At 42.5% G+C, this 19672-nt stretch overlaps 1 protein-coding gene across 9 annotated transcripts in view; it reads right to left on the reverse strand.

The window, feature by feature from the left end:
• Window positions 1–1340: 1340 nt before the first annotated feature.
• FKBP5 (FKBP prolyl isomerase 5) overlaps window positions 1341–19672 on the reverse strand; it is a 117312-nt gene continuing 98980 nt past the window's right edge. For all 9 annotated transcript variants that reach the window (XM_045866772.3, XM_054505833.2, XM_045866776.3 and 6 more), the window contains 5 exons: window positions 17905–17995; window positions 15465–15548; window positions 7075–7260; window positions 5000–5239; window positions 1341–4304 (listed from right to left, as the gene is read on the reverse strand). In XM_045866772.3, coding sequence (XP_045722728.1) covers window positions 4200–4304; window positions 5000–5239; window positions 7075–7260; window positions 15465–15548; window positions 17905–17995 — 706 coding nt within the window. In that variant the 3' untranslated portion in view covers window positions 1341–4199. The remainder of the gene's footprint in view (window positions 4305–4999; window positions 5240–7074; window positions 7261–15464; window positions 15549–17904; window positions 17996–19672) is intronic.

Raw genomic sequence — 19672 nt, forward strand, 5'->3', positions numbered from 1 at the left:
AAGTCAGGATTGTCAGAGCTCCTATACCAGATCATTGAAAATACTTGTAAAATACCATTTTAGTAACTGTAGAATATGCCACGGATTGTAATGCTTCATTATATTTATCCAATCCCCTTTTATGTACATTTGCTTCCTATTAACATCTTATGACTAAATCTTTGCATACATCTTAAATTACTTCCTTAGAATAAATTACCAGAATTTCTGGAGCTGGGTAAAGGGCATTTTACCCATACACTTAATTTTTTTTTTAAGTCTTGAATAATTTTAGATTTATAGAAGAGCTGCAAAGATAGTACAGAAAGTTCTTGTATACCCTTTGACCAGCTTCACCAGAGCATTCTTTAAAAATCAAAACATGCCTATCCTTTACATACTAGTGCATTTCCCGTATTTTTACTCCAAAGTAGAATTACGAGACCTGTGGCTCTGCTGCCATTTTGGGTTTACCAAATGTGTGGAATTTTAAAGAACAACCGACAGCCCATTCTGGTGGTCAAGAGATCATGCTGCAGACTAGAAAAAGACCTACTTTAGAATGGGGTGAGGGCATCTGTTGACCTGGATGACTGTGGGTGGCCACTTCACCATTCTGGGTCCTCCCCCATTTGGTTCTTCCAGGAATTCCTGCAATGGGGACTACGCTCTGGTTATCCCATCTATAGGTAGCGGCTAGCCCCAACAGGATGCTGACAAAGATCCTCCTGGGAGTTACCTTCCACGATGTCCCTTTTCGTCAGTGTATTACCAAGGTCACACATGTACATGATGTGCAATTATAGATTGAGATAAATCACACAAATAGCAGTGATGGCATTATTGAGCCTTCTTGGTATCCTGTCCCTACCTCCCCTCAAATGTCAGCCACGTAGGAGAAAAATACAAAAGGAAGCACTGAGTAAGGGTCCCTGAAAACTTTCTCAAGCCATGAGAGAATGTCCTTTTACGTACACTTTTGTCAGTCATTGCTATTCAAATACGTAAGCAGCCAGTTGATGGAAATAATATACAGCTAGGTCAGGGGATTCGGAGTTCTGGGGTTTTGACTAAACAGCTCAAATTCAATGTATTTTGTCCTGAATGTTGGTGAGTATCCCAGGGTTGCCAGTTTCAGAGAATATATCCCACGGCACTATGCAGAAAGGCTGAGTAAGTATGGACGGAGCTCTTCACTGATTCTCTTCATGCTCTGGAGTGGATGCAGGCTGCCTTGAATTACCCAGGTCACAAGTTTACAGCTGGGAAACTTTCTCCGGCTACCCTTAATATCCCTAGTATGATCGTTATTTGCCTAGAAAAAAACATGCAAATAAAGGGCATTATTTTGTTACCAGATAACTTAGCCGCAAAGGGCTAGGAGTAGAATCCAAACCTCGAGATGAAGCAAGACATTTAGAGGGAATAAAAGGTCAAAGTGTCCGGAGCCCGCACTGGCCTGTGTGCACATGCCAGCAGGAAGTCCTACTAGAGGCTTGTCACCAGCCCCGATCCGTGTCACCTTTTCTAGTATATGTGGCCTGTCCTTAGGCCCTCAGGGTGTGTAACCATGAGAATCTGATGAAATGTGCTACGTAAGAACGAGGAAATGCATGCCGAACCCAGGATGTCACCTGCCACGTGCTTATGTCTTACATATTTACCAGAGGGCACAATTAAATCTCTTCATTCCCCAAACTGAAACCTACCTTACACTGAAAATGGTGGAATACCCACTGGCTGATGAGAAAACAAATTCCTCGTTTTTCTGATGATTTGGTTCATCTGAACAAAGATGCATCATTCCTTTACCCCAATGCTGATTTCAAGCTGTGCCTCAGAGTGAGGAGGACAATACTGTCTCCAGCCAATTTTCTGAGATCACATTTCTTCAGCTTGGCCCCCACCCTAGTTTTTCAACCAAAACAACTTTTTCCTGAGGACTATTTAAGCAAAACCCAAGAATAATGGGAAATCACGTTTGGTTGTTTAATTTATTTAAGGAACACAAAAAAGTGCATCTGAATGACTTTTTCTTTTTTTTAAACCAAGTTTTTAATTCATCATATGCTGCCTCAGCACTCCAAATGCAGTCTGAAAGGTAGTTCAAAGACATCTGCTAGTATTAGTATTTGTAGCTAGACAATTAAGATTACTGAATTTGATACAAGAATATATGAAGTTTCTTCTCAAGTGGTGATGGGCACCTCACCATGGTTTGCTCAGAACCGAACCACCCGCACACCCCAGCCCTCCCCTCCACGCACTCTTGTGTGCTCTCTCCCCCCGCCCCAAGGGTAACCCATAACACACACCTGGGAGACAACTGGCTGGGATAATCTAAGTTTTGGAATTGGGTTTTTTTTTTGTTACCTGCAAAAAGCTATCTGGCCTTTTTAGGATCAAATCTCAGTATTGGCCTCATTGGAGTCATGCTCTAGTCAACAGAGCTACAAATATTAAAGAGTCAAGCAAACAAAGCAAAATCAACTTCTGCTTTTCATGTTTCCCAGGTGAGATTGGGGCTTTTTAAAGAAATCTCATGAAAAAAGACAAAAATGAGAAATTAAAAGGATTCTAGTTGTCAAAGGAGAAACAAGTTAGTTCCATTAGTTTCACGGAGAAGAAAACTGGTATAAATGGAAAGGATTTTATTTTTAGGTTTTGATGTGGGTCCTAACCTAACAATGAAAATGTTTTGCTAAAACCAACGTAAAAGTAAAAAACTAGTAATTGCCAGTGTTCTTTAGGATTTTACAAAGTGAGATGTTCCAGGTTGGAGCTACTGTTTCCTTCGGTGGCAAACACATGCCCACAAGTGCTTCTCACGCCGTGGGGAGAGAAAGCCACGCTCAGTCTCACTTACCCGTAAGGACCAAGATTCCACTACGTGTACGTATTTTAAGACTTGCCCTGATTCAGTGCCCCGGGACTGGAGCTTTTGGCGAGATGCGCCTGCACAGGAAGCGGTTTTCAATTCTTTTTCACAACTCACACCAGAACGAAGAAGCCATCGGCAGGAGAAGAAAACTACTGCGTGCCAAACCTGGGAGGAAAACCCTTCATGCACAAGAACAACACCTTATTTTTTCAACTCTACAGATACTGTTTTTAAAAATCAAACTACTTAGTAGTAAAAAGTCAAATTTTTTTTTGCATGATAGAGGAGTGTAAATAAAGTTTCATAAACCAGTATACATGTTTATGAGCCATTAATTTTTAAAAGACCAAAAAAAAAAAACCACCGCTGTGTGAATCCTAAATGGATATGTAAATGAATCTACTCCAGGTCAGAGATATTATAAGAACCAGTCTTAAATTCTTAATAGCAAGGGTTAGAATGGAAATAAGAAACGGAACAGAAGGAATACTAGTAGGCAGTACTGTACTCAACATTACTTCCTACAAGGGACAGAGGAGGGGGAAAAGCACAATTCTGATCGCTCTTTTCACATTTCAGCATCTCAGAACTTCATCGAAAGCAGGGGAAGGCTAATCTAGGAACTCCCTGTGCTCGTTATCATTGTTGAAGAATGTTCTGGACTCCCTCCGCCAGGGCCAGGCTGGGTGCAGGAGAGACCCGTTCTCCCAAGCAGGCTGGCTTAGGGAGGGGGCAGTTTGGCTAAGTCAGCAAGCAAGTGACCTCTGAGGTTCTGGCTTTCGCGTCTGGGCTGCTGAGGGCCTGAGGGGGTTCGAGACCCCTCCCCCATGGGTTGGTTCTGTTGGGTAAAAATGCTAGCACTTCAGTCATTTAAAACACAAAACCTCCTCCTCCTCTCCCCCACCCAACTGTAGGAAAGGAGAAAGTCATTAAGCATTTATTTTTAGGTTTCTGCGGTACTACTCAAGTTCAATCGGATGTAAAACCTAACAGACAGCCCCAAATTATCAGGATTATCTCAAGGGACCCTGAATTAGATACTGAAAGTTGACAGAAACTGAAATGAGCTGGATTTAGCTGTTGGCCAGCTAAATGTTGCCACGCCAACAGTCATTTCTGTTTTGTCCCACCTGGAGTGGTCCCATGCCACCCCCTCAAGGAGAGCGCTGGGCAGCAGCAGGGTGGCTGTTTTCTGGGAAGCAACTGGTTTTGCCATTTGCTTCCAGACTCACACAGACTCTAGCAAACTTGACATTAAACACTGGTTAGTCCTGAGTTGGGTGAAAGCCCGTGAAGGAGGGGCCGAGTTCATCAGGGCTCTTCCCTCCTTTGTGTGGGGTCATACGTAGCCTCCAGCTTTTTCTTCCATCGCTTGACCTTCTGTTTCTTTTTCACTGGTGACCCCTTCTGAAGTCTTCTTGCCCATGGCTTTACTGGCCTCTTCCTGAGGAAGAAATAAGAAATCAAGAGGGTTAGAGGAAAAACGAACTGAAACATTCACACAGTCCCTGGCTCCTCCCAACTGTCGGCTGGGTCTTAGGCAGGAGGGCATTACGAGGACTTCCCTGGGCCGGCCTGGCTGGGTAAGTCAGGGCAGTGCTGCCAACAGTGAAGAGTGGGTAGCCTTCACTTTTTGTCGGTGAACAGGACTAGCTTGCCACAGGGAGGGCCGAGACAAGAGGGATGGGGAGTGGAGGATGAACTCAGGACCAGAAGACAACTTTGCTGGAAGGGAGAGGCTGACGAAGTAAAGGGCATGGTGCGGGGGCATTCCCATCGCCTCCCATTTCCCAGGAACATGGCAGGTCTCAACAAAGAAGTATTATCTGAAAAAATACTTGATGTGTTTGATTTTTAAAAACCAGCCAACTTTAGTATGTCTCTAGGGAACTTATTTTTCTCCTCTCTTCCATGGACATGTCAGTGCCTCACAACTCTGTACATCTGGTGAGTAGAACAGCCTATTCTAGTTCTGGATCCAAACCAGCCTGAGATTGGATCAGAAATCATTCTGCCCATTCTTATTCCTCTCGGGTTGTCTACCTGCCCTGTGCCCTATGCTTAACCTTCTTGACACAAAAATCAAAGGGGCAAGGTCAGTTTTTGATGTACCTAAAGGCAAGGTGGTTCTGTACATACCTTTGCATCCTGCTCTGCAAACTTCTTGAACATGTTGGCATATATCCTGCGATCCCGCTCGTTGTGCTCCTTAGCCTTTTTCTGGCACATGGAGATCTGTAGTCGTGCAGCCTTATTCTGGGGATTAACTTCCAGCACTTTCTCAAAGTCGCCCTTGGCTGACTCAAACTCGTTCATGAGCAGCTGGGCTTCCCCCCTCCTGTACAAGCCCTTCTCATTGGCACTGTCTAGTCCAAGGGCCTAGGGACAGATGGTCTACATTTTAGAAAGCATGAATACAACTTGTGGACATTTCAAAGAAATTCAGTATTTAAATAACTTACCAAAGCTTTCTGGCCAAGGTGACTGCAGAAAGTGTATTGAAAAGATGAGGCTCAAGGTAATTAAATACTATTGATCAAAATACAACTAACTATACCCAAGTGAACTTCAGTATTTAATGCAATTTCTATAAAGATCCCAAGGGGTCTTAGGAGAAGCCTTTTGAGAAGTTCATTTTAAAAATTCAATGGAGAAGTAAATGGCCAGAATGGCTGAGAAAATTTTGGGAAAAAAAGTGAAAGGGGACTTGACCTACCACAGAAAAAAAAACACTATGAAACCACTGAAGTTAAGAGTTCGATTGCTAGTCTGTGGGCAAACAGTTCAGTGGAACAAAGCATTCAGAAACAGATTCATGTGCATGTATATAAAAAGATTTAACAGGAACAAAGGTGGGAAAGTAAATCAGTAGGGAAAGGATTAACTGCAATAAATGGGGGCCGAGACTGGCTATGAACATGGAAAATAAGAATTAAATTTTTACCTCATATCAAAACACAAAAGATTCTAGGCCAAGTATACTTACATGCAACCTCCCCCATCAAAATATAACAGGGTAATTTTTAATTAGTTTTTTAAAAAGCATACCTAGTTAGAGTAGGTTTTGCAAGTACTGAACAGAATTATTTTTCAGATTCGTAAATATTAAAACTTTCCTTACAAGTGAGGAGAACAAGGTTCCTACTGTCAAAGGGTTAACAGTAATTATGTACAGACTGACTCAATTAATATAAATCAGATAAATAATCTAGTTGAAGGATGTGAACAGGCAATTCACAGAAGAAATACAAATGGCTAATAATGAAAGGATGTATGATTTCATTAGTAACCAAGAAATAAAAATGAAAAGAATTTTTTGTTGCTAATAATAATGAGAAAAAAACATGGATAATATTCAATAATCCTATTTTTTGACTCTGTATTTCCATACCTAGAAATTTAGCCGGTGGAAACAATCCCAAAAGTATACAGAAATGGCTTGTATATATCCTCTATGTAAGCAGTTGCCAAGTCTATCATACTTAAGTCCTGAAAGGCTTAAGTCTGTTCTTACTACATTGAACCTGAGGAGTTATTATGTCCAATTTGATACCAAATACCATAGTACCATAGATTTAAGGAAGGTCATGGATGGTAAGAATTTTAACTTTTTTTTTTTTTTTTAAAGTAGGCTTCACACCCAGTGTGGAGCCCAATGCGGGGCTTGAACTCATGACCCTGAGATCAAGACCTGAGCTAAGATCAGGAGTTGGACTCTTAACTCACTGAGCCACCCAGGCGCCCCAATTTAACAAAACTTATTCATAACGTATTTACAGTCTATGCATCAGAAAACCCTCACTGGGGGATGCCTGGGTGGCTCAGTCAGTGAAGCATCTGATTGTTGATTTTGGCTCAGGTCATGATCTCAGGGTTGTGGGATCGAGCCCCGTGTCAGGCTCCCCGCTCAGTGGCGACTCTGCTGGAGATTCTCCCTCTGCCCCTCCCCTCCCCCACTCTCTTGTGTGTGTGTGCACTCTCTCCCTCTAAAAGAAAGAAATCTTAAAAAAAAATCTCACTGTTATCACAATCTTTCTGAATTTCCCAATTCATAATGAGAAACAAATAATCCCAAGTAAACAAATGAATATAACAAAGCAAAATGAAAAGCCCTCCACCCCTTGGCTAAGAAGAAGTAAAAGACGACCAAGTATGAAGATGGAGAAAAAGACCTGGAACATCTAAAGTCCAGTCCACACGCACACGCTCTTTACCTTATCACAGCATTCCACAGCTTTGGTGTATTCTCTAAGCTTCAGGTAGCACATGGCCAGGTTCAGGAAGGCAGCAAGCAAAAACGACTCAGAAGCTTTAGACTCCTTTTCTGATAAGCCATATTCCATCTCTAACCAGGACACGATCTTCCCATATTGAATCACTGCCTGCATGTACTTGCCTCCCTGGGAGAAAAAAAGCTAGTCATTATTTCTTGTACAGGCTCTGGAGGGGAGTACAAAAGAAACGTAAGCTCAGGCCTCCCTGAGGAAATCAAATCCTCCAAATGAAGCAATCCCCTCATACTAACCATGGTATTTGATCATTTCTTTTTGCTCTTAGGAGGTGGCCATCCAGGCCCCCTTTTCCGTTCTCTCTGCAGGCCAGTGGCCTCTATAATGCTGTTCTCCCGCATGCACCACCACCTCATCCTTTTCAGAGGGGACAGTTCTTCTGGCAGGAGGGCATCAAGGCTTTGGGTTACAATCTTTGGTGCTAGGATTTACCAGACTTTCGAAAGGTTGGTGAATAGTTTTAGACTCTATTGCTAGTTTACTTGAAGGGGAAGTTACTTTTCCCTTTTCTCCTGACGATCAGCACTCCACAGTAGAGACTACATGCTGGCAAGTGCGAGCTGCAAACACAGCAAATCTTAGTTATCTAAACCAGGAGTTGCCAAACTTCTGTAAAAGGGCAGATAATAAATATTTTAGGCTTTGCAGGCCAAACAATCTCTGTTGCAACTCGGTCAATAGTAGTGCAAAAGCAGCTATAGACAATATATAAATATGCTTGATCCCTGAAAAACACAGGGGTTAGGGGTGTGACTCCCCGTGCAGTTGAAGAGCTGGCGTATAACTTATTTTTAAATGATTTACTTATTTTTTCATTTTTTTCATCATAACAAGTACACTCTTTCATCCCCATCACCTGTTTCCCCCATCCTCCCCCCTCCCTCCCCTCTAGTAACCGTCAGTTCGTTCTCTATAGTTAAGTCTGTTTCTTGGTTTTATTCCCCCACCCCCGTTCCTCATTGGTTTTGTTTCTTAAATTCCACGAGTGAAATCATATGGTATTTATCTTTCTCTGACAGACTTACTTCACTTAGCATTACACTCCCTAGCTCCATCCATGTCGTTGCAAATGGCAAGATTTCATTCTTTCTATGGCTGAATAACATTCTATTATATATTTACACCGTATCTTCTTTATCCATCATGTATTGATGGACACTTGGGCTGCTTCCATATCTTGGCTATTGTAAATAATGATGCAATTAACATAGGGGTGCATGTATCCCTTCGAATTAGTGTTTTTGTATTTTTTGGGTAAATACCCACTAGCATGATTATTGGATCCTAGGGCAGTTCTACTTTTAACTTTTTGAGGAACCTCTATACTGGTTTTCACAGTAACTGCATGAGTTTGCATTCCCACCAACAGAGCAAGAGGGTCCCTTTTTCTCTGCATCCTCGCCAACATCTGTTGCTTCTTGTGTTGTTGATTTTAGCCATTCTGACAGGTGTGAGGTGATATCTGATTGTGGTTTTGATTTGCATTTCCCTGATGATGAGTGTGTGTATAGCTTCTGACCCCCCCAAAACTTAACTACTAATAGTCTACTGTTGACTGGAAGTCTTATTGATAACAGACAATTGATGAACACATTTTACCTGTTATTTGTATTCTATACGGTATTCTTATAATAAAGTGAGCTTGAAACAAGAAAATGTTATTCAGAAAACCATAAGAGAAAATACATTTATGATATTGTACAGCATTTATTGAAAAAAAAGTCTGTATGTAATTGGACCGATACAGTTCAAGCCCATGTTGTTCAAGGGTTGCTTGTAAATGTGTGTGGCTGTGTCCTGGTAGAATCTTACTTACTAAAACAGGGTGTAGTTTGCTGACCTCTGATCTACAATGTTTCCATACATAGTTGAATAGCATACAACATAAATCACTATAAAACATAAATCACATAGATGTCAGCCAGTTAATTACATGAGAAAAATCTTTTTATCATATTTTTGCTCTAACCTGATTAGAATTTTAACAATTATGACTAACAACTGTGTAGTTAATTCATGTGAATTAACTATATATATGCTCTACACAAGAAATTATGGGGCCAAGACAATGTCTTTATTGCCATTTTAAGATGAAAGAAGTGACAGCTGGTAAATACACAAATAAAATGGGAGTCCAGGTGAGGAATCTCCTCTGAAGGATTTGACTGTAAGACTGAAAACAGATGACACATCCTATTAGATGGCAGAATTGTAGCCAGATCCCTGAAGATACTAGATCCAATGTCTGACCCAGGAACAGTGTTAAGATCACACATCACTAGGGGGCACCTGGGTGGCTCAGTTGGTCAAGCGACTGCCTTCGGCTCAGGTCATGATCCTGGAGTCCCAGGATCAAGTCCCACGTCGGGCTCCCTGCTCAGTGGAGAGTCTGCTTCTCCCTCTGACCCTACCCCCTCTCATGTGCTCTCTCTCTCAAATAAATAAAACCTTTTTTTTTTTTTTAAAGATTTTATTTATTTATTTGACAGAGAGAGAGACAGCGAGAGAGGGAACACAAGCAGGGGGAGTGGGAGAGGGAGAAGCAGGAGAGGGAGAAGCAGGCTTCCCGCGGAGCAGGGAACCCGATGAGGAACTTGATCCCAGGACCCCGGGATCATGACCTGAGCCAAAGGCAGGCGCTTAACAACTGAGCCACCCAGGCGCCCCAAATAAAATCTTTAAAAAAAAAAAAAAAAAGATCACATCACTAGGACTTAACACAGTCAAAGCAGTGTATACACCTCAATGCAGAGGTGTTTCCCCACATGCACTCCAAAGGTCACCCAATGACTAAGAAGAGAGAAACCCAGAGCAGATCTACGAGAATGTTCCTGTTACAAAAGACCTCAAGTGGCTGGTGCAAGAAAGGAGCTCCACTTGTAGAAAGAAGCCCTGCTGCTGGTTTTTGGTGATGAGGATGGGGCAGACCCGTTCCAAGTGGAAGGCCTAAGTCTGAATGAAAGGAAAGCTACATCCCCCCACTGAACATCCCACGTCATAAGTGACTTGTTTAGGGAAGAGAAGACTTATAGAACTCACAGGTTCTGCGATAGAAGGGCAGTGCAGAAATTTCTGAAGTGTTTTGAAGGAAAGCGTACTAAAATCAAAGTCTATTATCCTCTCTGCCTCAGAAATTTGTGATAACAGTTACTTAGGAGAATATGAAATCCAAGCCCTTTTATAACAAATGCTGAAAGTTTTGAGGAAATTATATTATGCGTGCTATGGACTGAACTGTGTGTCCCCTGTGCCCCCAATTCATATGGTGAAGGTCTGTCTCCAATGTGATGGTATTTGGAAATGGGGCCTTTGGGAAATAATCAGGTTTAGATGGGGTCCTGAGGGTGGGGCCCTCATGATGGACTTAATCGATTCCCTTGTAAGGGACCAGACAACTTCCCCTCTCTCTCCCCTGTCGCAAGAACCTAGGACAGTTCAAGGACACAGCAAGAACGCAGCCATCTGGAACCCAAGGAGAGCACTCTCACAAGACACCAACCCTGCTGGCACCTTGATCTTAGACTTCCAGTCTCCAGAACTGCTAGAAATAAACTCCTGTTGTTTACATCACCCAGTCCTGGAGATGTTATTATGGCAGCCCAAGGTAATGGAGACAACAGAGCCTGAGGCCCACTACTCCTTTTTGGGGCACTACAAAAAAGAAAGTCCTCAGGAGTTTCAGGCTTTGTCATTTCTTTCTTTCCCTGTCTTTTCTCTTGCTGGATGGTGAGCAATTTGAGAATAGAAATCATGTCTTATCCCTTTGGAATATCCAAAGATACATAGCACAAAGAAGCCCTTAGGGAAGGTTTACTGAAGAAATATTAAAGTCAAAGATACAACTATGGAATCAAAACTTTATCACTGGGAGCAGAAATGGAGAAGCGGGTAGAAACGAAAGGTATCATTTTATTTAGATTAGGTAAGGACGACAGGTATTTTCTCTGTTCTGCCTAGTTGCTTCTTCCTCCTCCTCCTCAAATGTACCTGTTACCTTTTCTGTGTATCTCCTAATGTATTGTTATAGGGAAAGAAAAAAGCCAGGGAGGACAATGACCCAGATCTTATAATAATGGTGGGTTCTGGGGTGCCTGGGTGGCTCAGTTGGTTAAGCATCTGCCTTTGGCTCAGGTTATGATCCCGGGGTCCTGGGATCAAGCCCCGTGTTGGGCTCCCTGCTCAGCCGGGGAGCCTGCTTCTCCCTCTGCCCGTCCCCTCGCTTGTGCTCTCTCCTGTTCTTTCTCTCAAATGAATAAAATAAAATAATAATAATAATGGTAGCTTCTAAATAATCAGAATGGTGGAGGGCTATGGTTTCAAAAAACAAGCAAACAAAACAAACCAAAAAACCAAAACAAACGAAAAACAACAGACTTCGTAATAGTTCCTTTACATTTACGCAGCATTTTAATTTCTTGAAAACTCTTTCATCTGTATCATGATTTTATTTAGAGCTCAACTTCCAATGAACAGAAATCTTGTTTTGTGGTATTTCTGCTTCTAATGTACTAAAACAAGAGTTCTCAGCTGGGTGTGATTCTGCTCCCTGGGCACACCTGGCAATGCTTTGAGACGTTTTCTTTCGTTGTCACAACTGCAAGAAGTGTACGTGCTGCTGGCATCTAGTAGGCACAGGCCAGGGCTGCCACTACGCATCCTATAACGCGCAGGACAGCCTCTCTCCAAAAGAGAACTATACAGCCCCCGATGTCAATCAATAGTGCCAAGGCTGAGAAATCCTGTACTGACTGAAGGGAGGGAGAAGAAGGCAGGGTGGACACTTCCTTAGGAGTTTTTTTTAAAACCTAAAATCCTAGAGTTACGGATGACTTGTTTCTAAATTACAGCATTGGTTTCTTGGTTCAGCAAAGTCAAAACACGGCAAAGCCTGGTTTGTCTGAAAGGGGTTCGGTGGCTGAACGATGACCCTTAACTAGCTTGCTCGAGAAATGTCTTTTTCTCAAGGAGCACAAGGGGGCGCGAGAGCCCCGTATCACTGCAGCGTCCTCAGCCTTCTCACCACTCTGTCTCCAAGTCAGAAAAGAGAAACACTACCCAAGTACCATAGTTAATGCTCCTGTCCTGCAGAATACTATCAGCTCTGAGGGCAAAAATCAGGTCTGTTTAATTGGCTTGCACAATGCCTGGCATCATGGTATGTTGTTCTCTGTTAATTATTTTCAGAGCCAAATTGGAGAGAGTCTTCTGCCTTTCTTCTCTTTAGTGTTTAGAGGTTGATATGAGGAGTTTACAATCTAAACAGCAAAATGATTCCCATTTTAAAACTGAGTACGATTCAACACTTTACTAAGCGGACAATTTACCCACTTATGTGTAAACCAAACCCGCAGGTCGATGAAAATGGAGCTGTAATGTACCAGATGGCATGAAGTGTAGATTTTTGCTTCACCCCATCTCTGCTCTCACCCACACATCTGGACTCTGTGCATGTGCTCCATGTGCCAAGTCAAACACTCTGGAAAGACGAGGCCCGGGAGGGCAGAGTGGCAGAATGAAACCTGCCCTGAAATTTTAAAAGGGGATGTGTACAGGAAACTATCTGCCGACCATTTTGAAGTCTTACATCTAAAACTAGGATCCCTGCTGGGATCTTTTACCTATAATTATGAAGGTGCCTCCAGGGAAGTCTCTAGTAGTACAAAATGTTCGGAGACATTCTGGGAGAAAAGTCTTAGGTCAGTAGTTTTGAACCTTCCATTAATTTTCCCCCAACAGACTAATGTTTTGACAGATTTTGTCTATCAAATTGCATGTTAAAAATAATATGTTCCATATGTGTGACTGCCGATCCAGATTTTATCCAAAGATCAGTAATTTTAAGAGGGTTCATAATATTATGAAATACAGAAATCACTACTGCAATTGTGATGCTTAGAAGCGACAAAGTTAAGTAACTGTATTGGACACGGAAGCACGGCTTTCTGCTACTGATCACTAATTCTGGCCATCTCTCTCTGTAGGTGTTCAGGACACAGCTATATGACACGTGGCTCTGCCACATTACTTCATTACCAATAATGTCCCCTAAAGTTCTGAGTCATCAGCAACCAATTAGAGCTTCTGAAGAGCTGAGCTGTTTTACTACACAGAGTTGATATAATTCTAGTCAAATGCCAAAAACCCCAACTACTCCCCATCCCCAAACTATTAATATTCTATTTAGAAGTTTGGGAAATAAAAAAAATATAGTAAGGACTTTTACAGACTCCAGGTATATAGGAAACACCATTTAGGACCTATGGTCGTAAGGGATTTTACAAAAAAATATTTTATTCTAGCATATTGTGTATTTGAGTCTACAAATAACTCCTGTGGAATCTTACTTGAATAGCTTAGAAGTACCCAATATATTTCAATTAGAATTAAAAAAAAAAAATCAAACTTGCTCTCAAGAGTTTTAAAACTCACAGAACTTCAGGGCTGGAAAGAAACTTGGGTATCATCTAATCTAACTCCTTTTCTTTTCTTTTTTTTTTTAAGATTTTATTTATTTGTCAGAGAGAGAGAGAGAGAGCACAAGCAGGGGGAGCAGCAGAGGGAGAAGCAGGCTCCCTGCTGAGCAAGGAGCCCAATGCAGGACTTGATCCCAGGACCCTGGGATCATGACCTGAGCCGAAGGCAGACACTTAACCGACCGAGCCACCCAGGCGTCCCATCATCACTTTTTTGTTTTAAGATTTTATGTGAGAGAGAAAGAGAGAAAGTAAGCAGGGAGAGGAGTAGAGAGGGATAAGCAGACTGCCCGATGAGCGTGGAGCCTGAAACAAAGTTCGAGCCCATGACCCTGAGATCACGACCTGAGCTGATATCAAGAGTCAGACGCCCAATCAACTGAGCCATCCAGGTGCCCCTAACTCCATCACCTTTCACACACAAAGGTAACCTCTTTGGACGTTAAATAGCTTTAAACCATTTGGAGCCATAAAGCCTCCAATTTTTCCCAATTTGGAGCTCATTCCACCATTCCCCAAAGCTTTCTGGTGATCCATACATATTACTTTAGTATATATGATAGTTATAAATAAATATACATAATTATGTATTATCTATACCAACAGATTTCAAATGTGTTTAGCTATAACCCGCAGCAAGAAATGTTTTCAATCGTGATCCAGTACCCACTGACACACAACTGAACAGATTTTATGAAACAAAATGTATCTTTACTACATAATGCAATACACTTCCACTGAATTGGTATCATGACCCAGTAATGAGTCCATTCTCACAGTCTGAAAAACAACCACCACACATGTTGCCCCCCGGCTGTGTGAATTCTGTTTTGATTATTTCGTCTTACATAATTCTCTAGCTGTTTCATGGGGGCTAACACGGCTTCCCCTGCCCCCAGACAAGGTTGTCAGTGCAACAGCAAGTCTCACAGCAGATGCTCCATAAAGACCTGCTGAAGGACATTTATGCATCACTGCTTTAGACTGTTGAAAACATCATCCAAATTTTGTTCATGGGTGGCAGTGGCAAGAAGAAAAACAAGAAACCTTGACAAAACTCCATTCTTTCGCTCTCTTTCTCTCTAAACCCTTTCTGCTGGACACGGAGAAGGTACTTGGTTGGGGGCGGGGAAGCAACAGGCAGAACATTCTGAGTAGAACTGAATAAAGTGTTGTTTTTCTCTTATATCTGGGGCTTTAAGATCTAAGTGAGGAAGTAACACATCACTAGATGTAACAAAGACAGGGCTTTAGAGAAGCAATCAATAACAAATATCATTCAGGAGTTTCTCAAGATTCCTCATAAAATCAAGTGTGGCAGGGATCATCTTGGTCACTAGAGGAAATGAATATTCTCCTGTCGGTTTCTTCTGGAATCTGTGCAAGTTCTCTTTCCTTTTGTCATGTGCCTTAGTGGCTTGATTGAGACAGTGGAAAGGAAAATGATGTGAAACTTATCTCCACAAATTCTCACTTGCTAACAATTATCCTATTCATTCTTTGTTTCATTCCACAAACACTTGTTGAGTGCCAACTACGTACCAAGCAAGATGCCTTACGTCTTGGGTGATACAGTGGTGGGTGGGCAAGCCAGACCTGGCCTGCCTTTATGGAGAGTTACAATCTAGAGTAGAATGTGTAAAAGAGGCATCTGTATTCTTTTTGTCACATTAATCCGTTCTTTCTCACCATTTCTAATACTGAAAATGACAGACTTGTAAAAATTCAGACTTACTCTTACCCAAAAGGGTGCTGATGTAATTCAGAGGAGGGAATATCAGCACAATTCACTGACAACTTGAATAAATTCTTTGAGATAGAAAAGACTGTACAAGGACTCACCTTGAAGTACACAGTCCCCTTCTCTTTAACAATGGCAGCCTGCTCCAATTTTTCTTTGGTGTCCATCTCCCAGGATTCCTTGGCCTGTTGTATAAATTTGTAACAAGGGTTAGATGAACGGAGAAGGAAAAAGCATCAGCTAATGCATGTAAGAACACACAGCAGCTACTTCTAGGATACCCACACCTCGAAACGCACTAGCTTTTAAAACTGTGGGCCAGTGCCCACTCACTGCTGGGCTAGAGCTCACCTTCCATGATGACCAAGCTGCAGTTTGACCCGTGCTGCCCAAGGAGGAAGAGCAGGCAAAAACACAGTAAGGAACCTAAGCTGCTGTGTGCTGTTAAAGAGCGCATCTCTGGAGTTATGAGGTGAGGACACACAACAAAACCCCATGTCCCTCATCTCCCTCCCGCAAACTTCACCAGTAAACTGCCATTACAATTTCAGCAAGTTGTTTCTCTCAAGCCTCAGTGTTTCAAATTCTAAAATGGGAACACTACTGTAGTCAAGTCACAGCTGTATATTCACAGAGAATCTTTTAAATGCCGGGTCACGTCGGTCCCTTCTCTGCTGAAACAACTAAAGCTTCCAAAACTGTGTCAACTTGCAGATGGGTACCTGGGGGATTTCAAATAAAACATAACTGGGAGGGTAAGGCTGATGCAGAAATATTTCTAAGGATTTCATGACCATTTGCTGTTTTGTATCGTGTGTATTATTACTCTCCACCATTAGAGATAGGGATCCGGAGACAACTGCACTTTTGGGATGAACAGCTGGATTTAAAGGGCGCATCAAGCATCAACAGAACAATCTGGGATCCTCAGGGAAAATGACAGGGACTGCGTTAGTGCTACTTCCTACACAGGAATTACAAAACTTCAGTGGGTAACTGTAAAATTCTCCCTATTCAAAAAACAATTAGTGATGTATTCCTGCTGCCACCCGCCCCACCACGTGAATAATGAGAGTTACCAGTCTTTCTGGCAACCCTATGTTGCTTCTAACAATTTAGCTCTATTATTTAAAAATCTAGTAACAAGGGCCCTCTGCATTTTTTATACAGAGTTCAGTCTTCATGGAGTATAAATATATTCTCAATACTATGAGGCGGAGAATTCAAATGTTGCTTCCGACAACATCCCACTTTCACATGGTTTCAAATATAGAGAGCAGTGTTTCCTGGAATATGGTCTCAGCAAGAAGCGCGCGCCAGCTCCTCACAGCACACAACAGTGGGAATTTGCTGCAAGAAGCATCGTCCACTGAGCTGTGGGTTACTTGATTAAAATGGAAATAGGAAAGCCAAAGGTCTAAATAACCATATGCTAAAGATGATTTTCTCTCTCTCTCTAATAATAAAAACCATTGTGCTATGAAGGCAGCTTTGGAGGATCAGAGCTGAGCTGGCAGGCCCTCAGCAGAGGTAACCGGACAAAACGCGATAGTCATGACAAGAGCGTATATAGGTTTGTTTGGGGGAACATGGAGTGCGAGGTGTATGATCAGGAATGTCATTGTTGGGGGAGAAGCCCGAAGCAGTCCTCCCCTGACTTTCCTGGCCCAAAGTTACAGCCCCACAGGACAATGGTTTCCTTACTGAATCTAATAAAATATAAACAGTCGCATTTCCAGTCTACAGCTTAATGTACAGAACATGGAGGTGGTGCTGTGGGACTAAAAAAAGGCATACGGAATGCAGTTCTTGAAGCTCTCCGGGGAGAGTGGGCCTTGGTGATACAGAGGTGATGTGGTGGCAGGCCCAGAACAGACATCCGTTTTGTGTGTGTCTGGGTGCAGCTGCTGCTCGGAGCCTCCGGAAGTAGGCCTGAGACAGAGGGATGCCGCTTCTGGAGCCCAAGGCAACTGACAACCTCTCTCTTTTTTAGGCTTGGACGGGTAGGAAGAGAAAAGGCCAGAGGTCAGCAGGCTTGTCTCTTGTATCTCTTGTCACAGAGCCTGGTGGCCCATGAGGCCTTGCATTTTGGATCGTAACTTCCTCTCCATGACTCCAAGAAGGGTACGATCCATTCAGCATCGGAAAACTGCGCCCCACTCCCTCAAGGAGCTGCTTGGCAGAACGTGAACCTTTTTGTCTTCAACCCAGGAAAGAAAGTACAGAAAGAACAAGTCTAGGAACAAATAAGGGAACAAGTCTTGGATTCTACCCAAAAAAGTTTAAAAAAAAAAAAAAAAAAAGGCTGACACGCAGGAACAAAGTAAGAACACTGAGCGCCTTAGTCAGCTGTGCGCTATCAGCTCGCCCATACTCGGGGCGCAGTGTCAAAGACAAGAGACAAACTTCGTCCTGAAAAGCACAACATACGAATAAATACCATCTGTCCACACCACTTAATAATAATATGAGAGAGTCATTTACAGGAAGTGGATGGAGAAGAAATCTACCATGATTGCAGAGAAGTTGGTGTTTTCTCACCTTTTCGAAGCTCTTAAGTGTCACTTCATATATAAGCTCAGCATTAGGTTCAATGCCAAATTTAGGCTTCCCTGCCTCTCCAAAACCGTATCTGAAATGGAGAATAAGAAAACAAAACTTTAAAAACACGGATGTATTTCCAGGCACTTCCTTTGGCATTCTGAGGCATCACGTTAGCACAGAGCTCACGTCTGCACATTACACACATCAGGGACCCTGAAGACAAACCAGCTGCGGATCAGGAGCTATAGCACCAAGTATCACCGCTGTGGCTTTTGAAGGAACGTGGCTAGATTTCGTTTCCTGTTCTCCTTCACCATCACATGTAATGTGAACACCTGTACTCCTCGGGAAAGCTTGCTTGATGTGATTTTAAATGTCACTGCCTTTTTCTCTGCTGGATGTAGTATCTAGTTCTTTCTATAAAAAAGCCATTGTTTGGTTATCAGGACTTTTCCCCGAAGCCGGATCAGCAGGACAGAGACGACAGGCACTGTGACTGCTACAGCCCTGTTTATTAGCAGCTGTTTTAATACGCTTTTAACTTTAAAGTGCAGTCTCCTTCCAGTAGTACCGCTTCCAGTCAGATAAATGGGGGGGGGGGGGGGAAGGCTCACACATCAGGAAGGAAATTCATCCTCCCAGTATTTCTGCAAGACATTAAAAAAGCACACCGGAACACACAAATGATAGAATACATCATCGAAAAGAACAGCCCTAGCAAGCTCTAACACCTCATCCAGAGAAATGCTCTCGGAGCTCTGTGGCTCTCACTGTAAACTCTACACCTGTTAGCCAAAACTTACTGAAGAAAAGGACTGAGGGTATATAAATTGTTTTTCTCTTTTTATTTTCTCTCAGATCACTGAAGGTCTTTAAACAAACCCAGAGCATTCAAGAAGCACACATCTCCTCGAATGGAAGTTCTGGTGGTGCTTTGTCTGTCTGGTCCAATGGTTTCCCAGCATTCATTTCACCCAGCATATTATGAAAGTGTTCACTGGAATATATTCTGTTCCCATCTGTTTCAAGGCCAAACTACTCTTGAATATATGGAACGGTATTGCAAGATAACTTAGTAAACCCAAACTTTCAGGCTATGGGCTGAAGGATGCCAAAAACAGGTAGATGCTATAATACCTCCCATTTTCTCTGGAGCAAAACAACTAGAAGGGGGAACACACCTATTCTGCTGCTTACACCACTTTCTTTACCCCATGCCTGAACTTTTCGGGAAGAAAATGCTTACTCACCTCCACTATTACACAAGAAAATGAAAGCTGGAGTCAGAGAGAGGCACCGAGATATAAAGAGAGTTGGTAGGAATGGGGCGTGGTAGTTTTAATAGCAGGGCAAAGGGTATCTTCAGCAAAGAAATCAAAGAGGACATAATTACCAGTGGCTGATTTTAGGCAGTCATGACTAGTTTTCTACTTCAAGCTCTTAGACTTATATATCTCCTATTTGGCTTCTACCGTCTGGTAAATAACGGAACATTCCTTAACTGTTGGGAACTAGGTAGGTAGGTGAGTCCTTGCTGATCATGATTACTGACAGCATGTGGTATCTGGAGCCCTGTGCTAAACAGGTACAAACCCAACAGACAGTCTGACACTTGCCTTAGGCCAGTGACTCTCGACAGCGGTGATTTTAATCCACCCCCCAAGAGGGACATTTGGTAATGTCTAGAGATTTGGGATTTGCCACAACCACTGGGGTGCTACTAGAACTTAGTGGGTAGAACATCCTATAATGCACAGAAGAGCCC

Source organism: Mirounga angustirostris, unplaced genomic scaffold (assembly GCF_029215605.1).
Source record: "Mirounga angustirostris isolate CCGP_5_RB_7025 unplaced genomic scaffold, mMirAng1.0.hap1 SCAF_8, whole genome shotgun sequence".
NCBI classification, from domain to species: domain Eukaryota; kingdom Metazoa; phylum Chordata; class Mammalia; order Carnivora; family Phocidae; genus Mirounga; species Mirounga angustirostris.